General features: G+C 41.7%; 1 protein-coding gene and 1 non-coding gene across 3 annotated transcripts in view; one reads left to right on the top strand and one right to left on the bottom strand.

Moving 5' to 3' along the window:
- Nucleotides 1-1,601: 1,601 nt before the first annotated feature.
- PPME1 (protein phosphatase methylesterase 1) overlaps nt 1,602-16,935 on the bottom strand; it is an 83,604-nt gene continuing 68,270 nt past the window's right edge. Inside the window, exons 9-14 of one of the 2 annotated variants that reach the window (XM_008020127.3) lie at nt 16,712-16,835; nt 10,081-10,210; nt 9,156-9,200; nt 5,275-5,339; nt 4,580-4,647; nt 1,602-2,796 (exon numbers count right to left, since the gene is read on the bottom strand). In XM_008020127.3, the coding sequence (XP_008018318.1) occupies nt 2,778-2,796; nt 4,580-4,647; nt 5,275-5,339; nt 9,156-9,200; nt 10,081-10,210; nt 16,712-16,835 (451 nt within the window). In that variant the 3' untranslated portion in view covers nt 1,602-2,777. Of the gene's footprint in view, nt 2,797-4,579; nt 4,648-4,941; nt 5,340-9,155; nt 9,201-10,080; nt 10,211-16,711; nt 16,836-16,935 lie in introns of those variants that run through there. The other variant, XM_038005476.2, reaches the window with a different exon arrangement.
- On the top strand, nt 3,732-3,869 carry LOC119626639 (small nucleolar RNA SNORA7). The gene has a single exon (XR_005242798.1). It is a non-coding gene; the product is annotated as a small nucleolar RNA SNORA7 (small nucleolar RNA).

Below are 16,935 nucleotides of genomic sequence, written 5' to 3'. Positions count from 1 at the left end.
CTCCTCCATCAAGTGTAAAGAGGGTTCATCTCCACAGTCATCCTCCTCTTGCTCTTTTAAGTCAGGTATCTGGGCCAAAATGACTTCTGCCCAGGGTCCCTTGTAGCATCCAGGAGCAGCATGATGTGGAAGCAAGCCAGCTTTGAATTCTGACAGTCACTTCCAAGCTGTAGGAATTTGGACCTGTCTGCCTACCTGTAAAAGGAATGTAACCTACCTCATAGAGTTGCTGTGAAGATTAAATGAGATGTATGTCAAGTGAATTAGATGACACTCAAAATTTGGTAACTTTCCCCTGATGAACCTGGGTGCCCCTGAAAACCACACAGGTAATCATGCTGCCCTCTTGTGGACAAGAGGGCACATAGCTCAGCAAAGGCACCCGCAAAGGGTTCCAGTGAGAGAAATCAAACCACACATAAGGAACTTCTCTCCTCTACTAGGGAGCTCATGAATTACCCTGAAATATTTCATCATCAACTAAATCAGACATTTTCAGACACTGATGCACTTGTTAAAATGCAGATGAGTTCTGATTCAATAGGTCTGAGATGGGGACACAGTTCTCTAACAAGCTTCCAGGAGATACTGAGGCTACTGGCACACAGACTGCCCTGAATAAAGTTCCTAACTATAATAATGTAACAATGTCATAACAGGAACTACTTATTAAGTGTCTACCATGTGCCAGTTACTGAGAAAGCCAGTTAACCTAGTTTAACTTGTATAATCCTCAAGACTCTGTGGGGTAGATACTGTTTATCTCCATTTTTCAGATGAGTAAACTACAGCACAGAAAGTTTGTTGCCACACCACACAGTGTAAGGGGTGGGCCTTGGGTTCTAATTTAGCCACCCTGGCCCCAGAGCCTACTAGGAAGACGCCTCTGACAATGTGTGGCGGACCACCTGGGGAGGAGGAGGGCAGCAAAGGTACTGAAGTGATCGAGGTGAGAGATGAGGAGGCCTAAGCTAGGGCACTGACTATGGGATGGAAAAGAGGGGACACGGAAAAGAGAATGAACAGGATTTGGTGGGAGACCTGAGGTAGGTGTAAGAGAAGGCATTCACTGTGGGGATCTGGTTTGGACAACTGGAGAGACGGTGGTACCTATCACTTACTGAGCCAGGAAACACTGGAGGAAGAACAAGTTTCATGGGGAGCAAGTTTCAGGGGGAAGGTGGATTCAGCTTTAGAAATAGTCAGTATGAAGTGGCTTTTGGTCATCTGGGAGAGACAGGAGGAGGTACCTGGGCCTAACTGTTCAGAGTTCAGGAAATGATTTGGGTTGTGGATAAAGTTTCACGTAAGTGAAGCTATGGTGACTGAGATCATGTGGATAGTGCACAGATTGCCCTGCTCTGGACCAAAGTCGACACAGTCAATAATGAGGAGAGATGGGACTGGAATTCCATCCTGGCTGCAGAGGAGGGTGGCTCTGACCATCCCACTGGGCATTCTGGATCTGGGACAGGCAGAACATATTGAAGGGCTATAGGGAAAGGGGTTTCTGGAGTTCCATGACAACTAAGTCTGATGTGCTGTCCCCTGCCCCCATATCAGCAGAAATAAGGACAATTCAGAGAGAAAGACCAGAACAATAAAGGTTGGGAGATATTTATTTTCTTTAAACAAGGTCATAAATAACAAAAAACGAAGTAGGTCCCAGACTCCGGACCATGCAGCAGGACAGGGGTGAGAGATTGTTGAGTGGAAAGATGGAGGGGGCTACACATCACCTAAGACAGTCACAGAGAAGATGGGCTTCAGGACACTGCTCCTTCCTGCCCTTGGAAATGGCGTGCCTGGGCAATAGGGACAGGCCGCTGGAAGAAGGCAAAGACTGGGGATGTCAGGCTGTAACGCTTCTATGTGGAGTGACGTGAAATCCACAAATGGCAAGGAGAAGCTGTAGGTTTGAAGAGGCAAGAGGGCACTGCACACCTCCAGGAACCAGCTATGAACATGGTGAAATTTGATGATTAAAAACAATTCCATAGGCTTTGGCCTGTGGCTTTGTGCATGGGCTGTATTTAACCTGGGTTGCTGTGTGGCAGGTGAGGGCTCAAGAGGCCCCTGGAGCAGCCTGGCCTCAGCCCAGGGCAGCTGCCCAGACATGTGGAGTGGGACAGTGGGCTCTCCCAGATGGGAGGCCATGTGCTTGGACTGGTTGGACCTGATTTTCAGGCTGGTTTCTTGTGATGCTACCCACCACCACCCCTCCCGGTGCCTAAGGATGGGATTTTGGCCTCTCTGGGTCTTCCAAACCTGGAAGAGTATGACTAGGATAAAATGGTACCTGACTAGTGTTTTATTTGAAAGGGAAAAATAAGGACCACCCCATACATTGTCCACCACATGAGGCAGGGTTGGACCATGCCAAGACAATCTCAAGGAATGGAGGTCCCTGAGCCTGGGAAGACATTTGGACTCAGGTGTATCGCCTGACGCTAGGAAGAGGGGCTCAGTATGGCAAATCTGGAGGCTTTACCCTAGGCAACGCAGGGAGAGCAGGCAGGAGATACCCCAGTACAGGGAAGGGAAAGGAGCAGGGGAGCCTTGGACTGGGGAAGCCAAAGTTGGTCAAGGACCCTGGAAAACAATGCTTTTGGCAGAATACGTGAAACGGTTGGTACATCTCAGGGTGCCCGTCTACAGGGAGCCAGTGTCACATGGCCAGGCGGGACGGGGAGGAGGAGACAGTGGCATCACAGTGGCCTCTGGTGCGACATATTTACAACAGAGCTCGATGTTGAGGAGGGGTGGACAGCAGGTCACTAACAGCCAGGAAACACACTGTGGAAGAACAGAAAGAGAAAGAAAAACAAATGTAACTATCAATAGCTTTCCCTTGCTTATCTGTGTCCTCCAGGAAGCCCGGCCTAATGACCACCAAAGCAAATCTGACCCATCTCATAGCCCTGACCAAAGCTGGACCCAGGGTCTGCTCTCAGTGTGCTGCTCATTTGTCCAAGGCTCCAAATGGTCGAAGGGCCCCAGACAAACACTGTTCAGTAGAGAAATTAGGTCTTTATTGTTGGTTCCTGGGATCCATCAATGGTTAGTTGTTAGAGGGATGGCTCAGCACAGGGGTGTCGGTTCTGTGGTTTACTGTCCCAGGGTCTCGCCATCATCTCCAGTGCTTACCCTGCCCTGTTACTCTCATCTCCCAGGCCCTGGAATTCAGAGTTCTTTAAGGCAGAGATCATTTCCTTTTCTTAATATTTCTTCTTCAAACTTTCTGAGAGTGGGGAACAAGTTCCCCCGAACCCTCACCAAAATCAGAGAAGAGACTTTTCAATGGTAGGAATGACTCCTCATCAGGGTTGTGGGCTCTCTGAGGATCAAAAGCCTTCTGCAGTACAGACTAGGAGCTAGCTGAGGTGGGTCAAGACCACCTGGTATGGGGTCAACATGCCTCTCTTCTTCTTCCTCAACAGAGCCCAACTGTGTTTCCTTAAACAGATGAAGAGCTTCCTAGGATGAGAGGCCTGGCCTTGTTTCTTCCTCTAGACCAATAGAGGGGGAAACTTTGCCTCCCTTGAGGCATTTGGTAAAATCTGGAGACATTTCTGTTTGTCAGAACTGTGTGTGGGAGGGATACTACTGTTATCGGGTGGATAAAAGCCAGGGATACTGCTAAACATCCCACAACGCACAGGACAGCCCCCACAATGAAGAATTATCCACCTCAAAATGTCAATAGCGCTGAGGTTGAAAATCCTGCTCTAGAGCTTCCAGGATCACCTCTGCAGAGTGGCTAATATTCTGCCAGCTTCGGAAAGGGAGGGGAAGCAAGCATGGCAGAGCACCCATTCCATTCCCAGCTTGCTTAGTAGCTGGCCATGGGAAGACACTCTGCAACACTGTAGAAAACCCTGCTCTAGGCCAGGCGCGGTGGCTTGTGCCTATAATTCTAACACTTTAAGAGGCCGATGTGGGTGGATCACTTGAGGCTAGGAGTTCAAGATCAGCCTGGCCAACATGGAGAAACCCCATCTTTACTTAAAAAAAAAAACCAAAAACCGAAAAACAAACAAAACAAAAATTAGCTGGGCATGGTGGCGCATGCCTGTGATCCCAGCTACTTGCGAGGCTGAGGCACTAGGATCACTTCAGCCCAGGTGGCGGAGGTTGCAGTGAGCCAAGACTGTACCAAGGAAACAAAAAAAAAAGAAAGAAAAAAGAAAGCCCTGCTCCATGGCCTGCCCAGCTTTCCTTGGCAGCAGGGCAGGAGAAGCCAAAGAAAACTTCTCTAGGAGCCTGGAAATGGACTGATTCCTATCCCAGCCTCCTCAAAGGGGCACCTCAAGAAGAAATGCACATCACAGTGGGGGGTGAGACTAGGCACAATTTAATCACAGCCTCAGCATCAACCCACTGGAGCACAGCACAAAGAAACAACCCACCATGGCTTGGTAGAAACAGACATGCCAGGCTCTTCACTGAGGGAGAGGAAGAAAGGCATGGTGACCAAACCAGGCAGGGGTAAGGCAGAGGTATTTGTAGTCCTGCAAATATCTGTTTGTCAGAGTTGGCCAGCACTGCTGGGGTTCTTAAACCCTTGTACCCGCCTTACCACTGGAATCCACCGATGGGTTCTGCAAACCTGTGCCGGATCAGGAAAGTGGCAACAGCTTCAGCTACCTGGAAAAGGGAGAGATATTCCAGGCCACATGAAGGTTACTGATGGGGCTTAGCCTTGGGCTGTGGGTTACTGTTAGATGGTTAGGCTCTACAGTGCCCTCATCCCACCCACAGGTCTGAGAGGCTTGAAATTAAAAGGACCTAGGCCCTCCCTAGCAGAGCTAGGAGACTCTTCCCCACCATCCTTGTCAAGGATAGCTCCAAAGAGCTCAAGAGGAATGACGTGAAGGGCTTATTTGTGCCCTTAGAGTTACAAAACAGTGTTTTCCCACAGGAGGAGTCCATATTAATTCCTAACCTTGCCTGTGGTTTAGGGAGCAGTTTCTACCCTAATCATCCCTCTTCCATCTGGCTTTTGGGAATATTGGAGAAGTAGAGCTTAAGATCTTAACCACAGGGCCCTGGGATGAAATAGCAGGGTGTCAGTAGCTCCTCAGCACATATACACAAAGCCAATACCATAAGCAGCTGCCAGGGAGAAGTTGGAGAGCTGGTGGAATTGCATCTGCATAGGCTCCACAGCAGCTGCTGCAGGCAATGCAGGCTGAGACTCAGAGACTTGTCTTCTGTGACATCCAGGGTTATTCTCACAGTTGTCCTTTTACAGTCATTGAACACCAGACTCACCTTGTCAGGGGCATCCTCATGGACTGCATGGCCACACTGAGGTAGGACTTGCATCTGGAACTTCCCTGGAGAGGAATCAAAGCAAGGCAACTTCAGGGACTAAAAGAGCCCTGTCTTACGTAGCCTCATAGGTCACTCCGGGAGCCCAGGACCTACCTCCCCATTTCCAACCTCACCTCAACACTCTGGACCCAATTATCAAGTCTTGCTGAGGATGGTAATACAAGTAATTATAACCTTGTGCCAATCATTTCCCTTCACTTTTTCCTTCTGTCCTATTTAGTGTACATTTACTCTGGGCCAGAGACACATAGAAGAAACAGTTCTTGTCCTCAGGGGATTTACAGTCCAGTAGGGGAGTAAAACACAACAACCAACATTTTAATGCAGCATGTCACTCCTATGATGAAACTGGGCACGTGGGGCTGTAAGAGCATAAGAAAGGGAACTTCACAATCCAAGAGGGACCCAGGAAGGAAAAAAGGCTTGAAATGGCTTGGAATAAAAGAAGCTTGGCATGGTGCTTATGAGAGTGGTTAACAATAAGGCTGGAGAGGTAAGCAGGGGCCAAACCATTAAGGATTTTGTCAGCTATGTTAAGGATTCAAAATGTATTATTACAATAAGTTACCATTTGAGCACTTAAGCATGTGCCAGGCATTGTACTAAGCACCTTCTCATACTGTCTTACAGAACACTGTAAGCTCATAGGTAATGCGACAATGATTGAGAATGAACAGCGATGACTGATAAAGAAGATCCCTAAGGAGACCCAGAGCCCCCATAAGTAGAGATAGCAGATTTTCTCAGCCTCAGATTCTCTATTTATAAAATAAAGGAATGGGATTGAAAGTTCTTCTGGTCATTACATCCTGTGGTTCTTACCCCAGTTACATAGGATTCAAAAAGTTTTCAGTGTACTCTTCTATCCATTTTTAAAGTTGATTCTTAAAATCTACCCTATAAAATTATGCACGAAAATACTGAAATTCTTTTTTGAGATGATGAAACTGAGGCCAAAGTTAGTGAAGTGACCTGCCCAAGGCCACTTCGTTAATCAGTGGAGGAATAAGATGATCCCATTTAGTAAAGTCCAGCTTGTGCCCCTCCTCCTGCAGTAAGCTGCCTCTCTCTGGGTGCTCGAGCCTAGTCAACTCTCCCATCTAGCTCCTAAAGTACTGTTGTTAATGCACTTGGATCCAAACACAAAGCAGCACATGGCCCTCTTGTAAGTTTCAAGTAAGTTTACATTTTACATGCCACTGGTGCTTGCCTCCCCAGGAGTGTGTTATTTCCGTAAGAACAGGGGACGATGGTGTTATTACTTGCTCTATATCCCTAATAAGAACTAACACAGGGTTGGGCACTGAGTAGATGCTTAAATCTTTAGCGAATGAATGATGAACAAATGCCTAGATCCAAAACTTACAACTCCTATCTCCCTGTTGTTTCTGTTAGATCAGCTCTGATGATTAGGGATGCATTTGTCCTTCCTCTTTGGAAGAGTCGGTATAATCAGGGAGAACTCACATACACCAACAACACTGTGCCAGGTACACATAAAATAACATGCTCATGGGTAATCCTCATAATTATTCTATGATGTGGGAATATTTCCAAGTTCTTCTCTCCCATTGCACAGATTAGGAGCCTTAGGTTCAGAGAGCCTAAATTATTTACCCAAGTTGTACTACGAATAGGTGGTAGTTTTCCAGGATTTCATAACTAAGTCAGCTGGTTTGAACACAGTGCTGGGAAAGCTGTGGTTTGGAATCTATGCAGCCTTAACCATTTCCTTTTGTTTTGTGGAACGTTCCTTATCCTCGCCATTTACTCTATACTCATAGGAGGCTTTCTTTAAACCAGAAGGTGGTCTTGATATAATCTATACTGAGGAAACAGGAGGACATCTCGTAAGAAATCATGATTACTTCCTGAATATAATGAAAGGCATCATTTGTTAACTACCTGCATTTTTTCCATTTAAACTTCATGTAACTGCACTGAGATATATCATTATCTCCATTTTATAGATGAAAAAACTCAAAATTAAAGAAGTTAGGAATTCACTCATACCGCAAAACTATTAACAGTGATTCAAACCCAGGATTGTCTGACTCCAAGGCTGGTGATCAACAATGACTTCAAACGCTATCCCAGTCCATGTCAACTGCCTTCAGGCAGTCTCAGGGGCCATGTCTGATTCTTCTGTCTGCCCAGCATCATGCACAGGTCTTGCACAGAAAGGGTGCCTAGGAAAGGTTTTCTGAATTGAATTTAAGTGTCTTAGATTCAATTTCATGGCACTGATGTTGGTCATTATGGGCTTAGACGTTTATAAGAATCTACTTAAATAAGTGTCTAAGCCCATAATGACCAACATCAGTGCCATGAAAAAAATCACACAGTTCCAGCTCATGGTCCTGTTCCAGGCCTCAGGATACAATGTAGTTAAAGGAAGACAAAGCCATGAAGGTCTGGGACCAGAGTTTTATATTCAAGAGGCTTTGAACAACTATTATGAAGGAATATAGCTCCTTTTGCTGTGGAAAGCTTGAAGATAGCTAAAAGAACAGTTTGAGAGGCCCATGAGACATCCAGCAGTTTTGCTACATGGGCTAGGACTGGACTTCAGGAGAGAGAGATGAGGTGGATGTTTAACTTTGGGAGTCATCAAGGTACAAATGGAAGCCATGAAATTGTCCAGGGAGAGTAAGTAGGGAAGAAAGGTCTAGAACAGATTCTGCCTGAGCCTGAAACTTTGGTCTTGGAGTTGGCACCTCTTCTTCCCATAACCCAAAAGTTGCATGCCTACTGACTTCACCTTCACTGAGTCTTTTACCTGTACTAAAGCAAGAGCCCCCACAAAATTGGACCCGCTGCCTCCACTGTCATCTAGCTAACATACATGCATCTGTACACAGTGCTCAGCATGTCACTTTTCTACTCATTATACCTCATGATCCGTTTGAGGCTGCCATCAGTTTTTTCATTTTACAGATTAAGAAGACTAAAGCTGAGGCAAGTCAGAAAACTTGGCCAGAGTCAAAAAATTACTGGAAAAGCAGTATTCAAAATTCAGTTTTCTGAACTTCAGAGACTTTACTTTTACCATCTTACCATGCTGTCTTCTAAACAGGTATTTATACCTTTTTATATCTGGATTATCTTGAGCCTTTCCCTTTCCTAAAAATTCTAACAATAAAAAAAATACTGGCCAGCTGCAGTGGCTCACACCTGTAATCTCAGCACTCTGGGAGGCCAAGGCAGGCAGATCACTTGAAGTCAGGAGCTTGAGACCAGCCTGGCCAAAATGGTGAAACTCCATCTCTACTAAAAATACAAAAATTAGCCACGTGTGGTGGCGCATGCCTGTAATCCCACTACTGGGGTGGCTGAGGCAGCAGAACTGCTTGAACCTGGGAGGCAGAGGTTGCAGTGAGCCAAGATTGGGCCACTGCACTCCAGCCTGGGCAACAGAGTAAGACTCCAAAAAAAAAAAAAAAAAAAAAAAAACCCCACAAACAAAAAACTCATCAGAAGTCAGAATATCTCTTTTCACAGTATCATACACCTATACAGTACTTTATAATTTTAAAACACATTGCCTCATTTTAACTCTTATAACTGAAACATAGGTAGTATTACAATCTTCATTTTTGGATGGATTTTTTTTTTTTTTTAAACAAATTAAAGCTCAGGAAAGGGAAATAACTTGCCCATAATCATATAGTGTGTCAGGAGTAGAGGCAGATGTTCAACTTGGATTGGACTCTAAAGTTCAGGCTTTCTCCGTTATACTTCACTATCTCAGGATGTTAATTGCCCTATCACCCTTTCTTCAGAAAAGGGTCCAGGGGCATAATTTCTTGATAACTTACCTTGCATCTGGCCAATGGTTAGATCTTTATCCAATCTATCAACACCTAGAAAACAAGAGAATTCATTGTGAAATAGATTTTGCTGTTCAAGTACTAAGGAAAAAGTGTTACAAAGTTGTAAACATGGTAACATTCTCAATTTATGTTTATACCAATCCTAACTCCCAGAGCATATTCTCACCACCAGATGAAACTTTTCAGGTTGAGATTCCCCTAAAATCACTATGTTAAACTGGTTCTGAAAACAGGGTTTTACTATTTTAATTCTCATAATACTCAGAATATCCTTATACCACTGTATCTAGCTCTAGGCTAAGAAGGACTTGGGCTTGACCAAGTAGACAGGCCAGGCCAGAATTAGGTCATCCTAACGCTTAGATGAATGCCTATGCTAGTTAGGTTTAGAGACTGGGTGTAGGGAGGAGAAAAGGCATAGATGAATGAGGAAGGTATTCTACATTGGATGTCACTACTCGTTTGGTGAGAAGTTTTAATGAGGTCATATTGAGATGACAATATACCAACACTGCTATGGACTGAGTTGTGTCCCCCTAAAACTCATGTTGAAGCCCCAATTCCCAATGTGACTGTATTTGGAACTAGGGCCTATAAGGACATAACAAAGGTTAAATAAGGTCATGAGGGCAGAGCTCTGACATGATAGGATGAACGTCCCTAATTAACGTCCTTAAGAGAAGAGACACCAGAGAGCTCACGTTCACTCTTTCTTGGCCATGTGAGGGCACAGAGAGAAGGCAAGCCAGGAAGAGAGCCCTCACCACAACCTGACCATGCTGGCACCCTGATCTCAGACTTCCAGCCTCCAGAACTGTGAGAAAATAAATTTATGTTGTTTAAGCCACCCAGTCTATGGTATTTGGTTATGGCAGCCTGAGCTGACTAATACATGCACATATACACTTACCAGCCAAGAGCAGCAATTTAGGAATGGGACAACTAAGAAAGAGATTGGATAAGCCTCGGAACCAGCCATCCCAGTATTTTTCTGTTTTTGCCAGTTCAATTCTCCAGGTGTATGGATGGTCTTTCTTGGTCTGGAGGAATAAGAGCAAGTTCTGAGTCTCCGAGGGCAAGCCCTGGAGGAACAGGATTAAAAACTAGATCCCTGGGAAAAGGAAAGGGAAGGAAACTAGCACTTATTAAGGACCTACTGAGTCCCAGACATTTTCATATACATTCAGTCCTTCTAACAGTCTTGTTGTATGGGCCACTATAATATTCATTTTAAGATAATTACAAGTTCACTTTTTATTGCTATTAGTTTCTGTAAGTTTAGGAAACTTTCTAAAGATCACAAAGCTAGTAAGTGGTAGTGCCAAGATTAAGCCTTTCTCATACTTGGTTGGCAAAAAGGATGTTTTTCATCAAAATAATAACTACAAAGAACATATTGCAGTATGAAAAATGCTTATAATATAAGCAAGAAACAGATTATAACATGTCATCGAAGTTAGGATTAGTACTGGAAAAATGTGGTATACTTATAGTAAAGTATGAAAAAGGAAAACTGAAAATAGGTTGATTTGTTAGTAGAGCATTTTTTCTTGTATTTTATGATAATGATATAATGTTCCTGCAATAGTAATTTTGAAAGGAAATATGAGACAAATATGACAAAATGTCAACATTTATTAAATCTTTATAGTAGATAAGTACAGAGTATGCAATCAAATATTGGCTAAAAAAATAATTCTCTATAGTTTTCTATACCATTGAAATATTTGAAACATTATAATTGAAATAAATATACTGAATCAACCACAATATGAAAATCTAAATGCGAACACGAGATAGTAACATATTACGTTAAAGATCACTGGATGCTTAAGATGTCCATACTACCCAAAGTAATCTACAGATTCAACATAATCTCTATCAAAATTCCAATGGCCTTTTTTTTAGGAAATAGAAACAAATCATCTTAAAATTCATATGGAATCTCATGAGACACTGACTAGCCAAAAGAATTTTGAAGAAGAACAAAATTGGAGAACTCACACTCCCCAATTACAAAGCTGCAGTAATTGAAACAGCTTGGTACTGGCATAAAAACAAATAGACCAGTGGAACAGAATACAGAGCCCAAAAATAAACCTTCACATAAATGGTCAGATGATTTTTGACAAGAGTGCCAAGACCACTCAGTGAGGAAAGAATAGTCTCTTCAACAAACAGTACTGGGATAACCAAACAGATATGCATATTCCAAAGAATGAAGCTGGGGCCTTATTCCCCAGCTTCATTAAATACCTAGTAAGACTAAGATTAAAGACCTAGTAAGTCTAGTAAGACTAAGACATAAAACTCCTAGAAGAAAACATGGAGGAAAAGCTGGACACTAGACTTGGCAATGATTTCTCGGATATGACACCAAAAAGCAGTGAACAAAGGCAAAAATAGACAAATGGTACTATGTGTATGGAATGGGAGAAAATCTTTGCAAATCATATATCTCATAATGGATTAATATTCAGAATATATAAAGGACGCCTACAATTCAGCAACTAAAAACATCGAGTAACCTGATTAAAAAATGGTCAAAGGGCTTGAATAGACATTTCTCTAGAGGTGATACAGAAGTGGCCAATAAGCATATGAAACGATGCTTAACATTACTAATCAATAAATAAATGCACATCAACACCACAATGAGATACCATCTCACCCCCATTAGGATGACTACTATCAAAAAAGAGAAAAATAAGTGTTGGTGAGGATGCAGAGAATTTGGAACCCTTGTGTACTGAGTTGTAAAATGGTTCAACCAATAAGAAAAACATTAAGGCAGTTCCTCAAAATATTAAAAATAGAACTACTACATGATGCAGGAATCCCACGTCTGGGTACATATCCAAAGAATTGAAAACAGAATCTCAAAGAGGTATCTGCAAACCCATGTTCATAGCAGCACTATGGATAACAGCCAAGAGGTGGAAGCCACTCAAATGGCCACTGATGGACGAATGAATAAACGAAATGTGGTATATACATATATAAGTCAGTTCAGAAAAAGGAAGAAATGCTATCACAAGCCGCATAGGGACTGAACTTTGAGGACATTATGCAAAGTGACATAAGCCAGTCACAAAAAGACATATATGATCCCACTTATATGAGGTATCTAAAATAGTCAAATTCATAGAAACAGAAAGTAGAATGGTGGTAACCAGGGCCTTTGGAAGAGTTTTGGAAAAGGGGAGTTGTTGTTTATATCTCAGATGTTTCACAACAATGTGAATATTCACTGTACACTGAAAAATTACCGAGATGGCAAATTTTATGTTTTTTTAATGGATGGATGGAAGGAAGGAAGGAAGGAAGGAAGGAAGGAAGGAAAGAAAGATGGCCAAATGGGAAATCAAGAAACTTCAGTCTTCTAGTCCTATCTTTGCCACTGATTTTCTCAGGTCCCTTCCCTTCTTTGGGCCTTGGTCTTCTGTCAATAAAAGGAGACATAAAGGTACCTTATGATTCAAATATTCTCACTAAAGAACTAATTCTATTCTCCACTGTTAATATTTACCAGGGGTAGGACACTTTAAAGGAAATACTGCCATTTCAACCTGGAACCTCAGCCTGTCCTATTCCCCACAACACTTTCCTTTAATGAGCCATTTCTAAGAGATCAGCTCTAGCGTCAGAAGGCATAATCTCACAAGCCCCTCCTACATGCACACTGAACTTCAAAGAGAAATGACAAATTTAACGTAAGAGAACCTCCAAAAAGTAATATTATATTTTATATACATATAAAAAACAGTTCATCTCAAATCTTAAAATTTGTAAAACCAAAGGAAAAATTCTGGATAGAATTAGGATTTCTCCTGTATTTAGGTTATTGGAAATAAATCCTTTCTCCCAAGAGCTGGATCATAAAGTTTAGTTTAGATGCCTATTGGATGCTGTGAAAATGGTAATAAAGCAGGTTGATATAATGAGATCCACTTGTTGTTGGGTGGGAGAAACAGAAAGTTGGCTAACAATCTTTCTGGGATGTTTACCTGGGCGAGATGCAGTTCTCCACACAAGGGCATCCACCACAGGCCTTGCATTATCTCCCACTGTTTCACTGGAAAAGTGTTTAAAAACATAACGCTTTGTGTCAGTCAGATCTGACTGAATGCAAGTCCCAAAGCCATCATTAACTAATAACTGTGGGTCCCTTGGGAAGTTACTTAATTTCTTCCAGCCTGGTTTTATTTATTTCTTTCTTTTTTTCTTTTTTTTTTTTTTGAGACAGAGTCTCACTCTGTTGCCTAGGCTGGAGGGCAGTGGCGCAATCTCGGCTCACTGCAACCTCTGCCTCCTGGGTTCAAGCAATTCTCCTGCCTCAGCCTCCTGAGTAGCTGGGACTACAGGCGCACGCCACCACGCCCAGCTAATTTTTGTATTTTTAGTAGAGACAGGGTTTCACCATGTTGGCCAGGATGGTCTCGATATCCTGACCTCGTGATCCACCCGCCTCGGCCTCCCAAAGTTCTGGGATTACAGGCATGAGCTACTGTGCCCAGCTCCAGCCTGTTTTCTTAGCTGTGAAATTGGCAGCACAAGATCTGAAAGAATTGTAAGGATGAGCTAAAGATACCCATGTATGTGAGACAATAGGAGTGTGGTCTGGCACATAAACAAGTATTAAAATTTTTTTTAAATACATAGGATGTCAATAACCTTGAAAAAGAAGAACAAAGTTGGAGGACTTACACACTGTCTGATTTCAAGACATACAACAAAGCTACAATAACAAAGACAGTGTGGTATTTGCATAAGGGCAGACATATAGATCAATAGAATTCAGAGTCCAGAAATAAAATTTAACATTTATAGTTAACTGATTTTCAGCAAAGGTGCCAAGATAATTAAATGGGGAAAAAGGAGCCTTTTCAATAAACGGAGCTGGGACAGACTATTTATTGGATATCTACATGCAAAAGAATGAAGTTGGTTCCATTCCTGGTATTATATACAAACATTGACTCAAAATGGCCTAAATGTAAGAGCTAAAGAAAATTCTTAGAAGAAAACATAGGTATAAATCTTCATGACTTTCAGGCAAAGCCTTCTTAGATATAATACCAAAAGTACAAGGGACAAAAGGAAAAACAGATAAATTGAATTTCATCAAATTAAAACTGTCTGTACTTCTAAGAATGCCATCAAGAAAGTAAAAAGACAACCCACTGAATGGGAGAAAGTATTTGCAATTTAGGGATCTGTATCTAGAATATATATAGAACTCTTAAAATTCAGTAATAAAATCAAATAACCCAAGTAAAAAATGGGCAAAGTATCTGAATAAACATTTCTCCAAAGAAAATACGTAAGTGGACAATAAGCTCATGAAAAGAAATTCAATATCAAGAGTCATTAGGAAAATGAAAATCAAAACCACAATCAGATACTACTTAATACACACTAGGATGGCCATAATCACAAAGAGAGAAAATAACAAGTGTTGACAAGGATACTGATAAACTGGAACACTCATACACTGCTAGTGGGAATGTAAAAGGGTGCACCCGCTTTGGAAAATGGTCTGTCAGTTCCTCAAAAGGTTAAATACACTTACCATATGATCCATCAGTTCCAATCCTAGCTGTGTACCCAAGACAAATAATAAAAGCCTATATCCACACAAAAAGTTACACACAAATGTTCAGAGAAGTATTATTCATAATAGACAAAAATTGGAAACAACCCAAATGTCCATCAAGCGATGAATGGATTAAAAACTGTGGTATAGCCATACAATGGCACATTATTCAACCATATAGAGAAATGAGGTATTTGATACGTGCTACAATATGGATGAACCCTGGTAATTTTATTCTAAGGGAAAAGAAGTCAGTCACAAAAGACCACATATTATTAGTTCCATTTATATTTTATGTCCAGATTACGCAAATCTCTAGAGATTAGATTAGTGGTTGCCAAGGCTGGGAGGGTTGGGGAGAAATAGGGAGTGAATACTCATGGACACTCCTTATTAATGTGCCTCAGTTCACCCTCTCAACAGAATTGCTGGAGTTTATGAAACCACATAATTGGGCTTATAAAAAAAATACAAAGAAAAAATGAGTTAGAATTAAAAATCGAGGATCTGGGTGTGTTTTAGCTTTAACTTTTATGTGTGACCATGGGCAAGTATCTGTACCTAAGTTGTAAAATGGTGATAATATCTACAATGCAGAACTAAAATGAGAATTAGAGATGATAAATGTGAAGCATTCAGCATAGTGCTTAGCACATAATGGGTAAAAAGCAATTAATTATATTAAGAGTCTCAAATCTACTAAATGCGTGCTTGATGACCTTGGGCAAATCTCTTAACTTCTGAGCCTCAGATTCTACACCATAATATGGGAGAAAAGATCTCTCCACACCTCATAAGATGTTGAGAGGACCAAATAGACCATGCGTTATTTATACCTTTGTAAACTCTAAAGAGGTACAAAGTATTATATTTCTGATCACTAATTTTAAAGATGGCAAGAAGATCCTCAAATTTAAAATCCTGTTTAAAAATGTATTCTCCTTCTTGCTAACAGCAGCATCTCCAAACGCAAAGAAGTAGGTCATTACATGTTCATTACCTGCCATTAGTAAGATGTTTATAATCAAATCCACCCCTAGTCTGCTGTTCATGATCACTAAACATTTTCAAGAAAAAAGCACTTGTTACCACTACTTGCCTAGCAAGTACTTATAAAACACTATTTATACAACCCTGAGCTAAATGCAGAGGGAAATTCATGCAGAACATCAGTTTCTGCCACAAAATACACATTTTTTGTTTGTTTGGAATACAATTCTTGCACAGAGGACAACATGAGTCAACAGATGACTAGCAAAGGACCATAGGATTTCTAAGTGTGACTTATAAAATCAGTTCTATGACTTAATATGTACAACTTCAAAAAAAAGTGCTAAGGTGTGTCATATAGACTTTCAGTGCTGTGTTGGAAAGAGAGTGATATCAATTAAGGTCAGAAAGCTTCCCCAAGGAAGCTGGGTGTGGTGGCATGCACCTGTAGTCCCAGCTACCGATACTGGGGAGGCTGAGCTGGGATGATCACGTGAGCCAAGGAATTCAGCCTGGGCAACACAGCAAAACCCAGTTTCAAACGAACAAACAGACAAAAAAAAAAAAAAAAAAGGAAAGAAAATGAAAGAAAGCTTCCTCAAGGAGATAAACTTTGAAAGACAGATGGACAGGGTAAGATCTGAATGAGCTTAGAACAGACTAGTAGGAAATGGAATTTTTCTCATGGGAGGAAACACAGGAACAGAAGAACAGGTGAGAAAGCAGTCTGTTTTAGGGGAGGGTAAACAGTGTAAGTTTTATGTTCCAATTGGTCAGAGCTATCAACAGCGCTTTACATCTTATAGTTAAGCTAAGTATCTCTTATGATAGTGTCTTTGCACCCTAAAATACCTAACGGCAAACAAAAAGAACAATGTTATCAGCCCTTCCCCACCCACACACAGTTTGAACCATTCCATACTACATCTTTTCAAGAATCAATGTTTTAACCCACCTCCATGTCATCTTCCTTTTTCCTCTTGCTTATTGACTCACTTCCTTCCTCATCTTCTTCTTCTTCCTCTATGATTCCTTCCACTATAGATTTTGAGCCTTCTGGACTTGTAATTCCTTCACACCTAGGTTTTTTTTAAAAAGTGCTATTACACACCTCTTTCCAATACACACATTATCTCAGAGATACTCATGGCCTTTTAAAATCAAATGTTGGATAAAACT

This window comes from Chlorocebus sabaeus, chromosome 1 (genome assembly GCF_047675955.1).
Source record: "Chlorocebus sabaeus isolate Y175 chromosome 1, mChlSab1.0.hap1, whole genome shotgun sequence".
NCBI lineage: Eukaryota > Metazoa > Chordata > Mammalia > Primates > Cercopithecidae > Chlorocebus > Chlorocebus sabaeus.
This window is presented reverse-complemented; position numbering and strand designations above follow the sequence as displayed.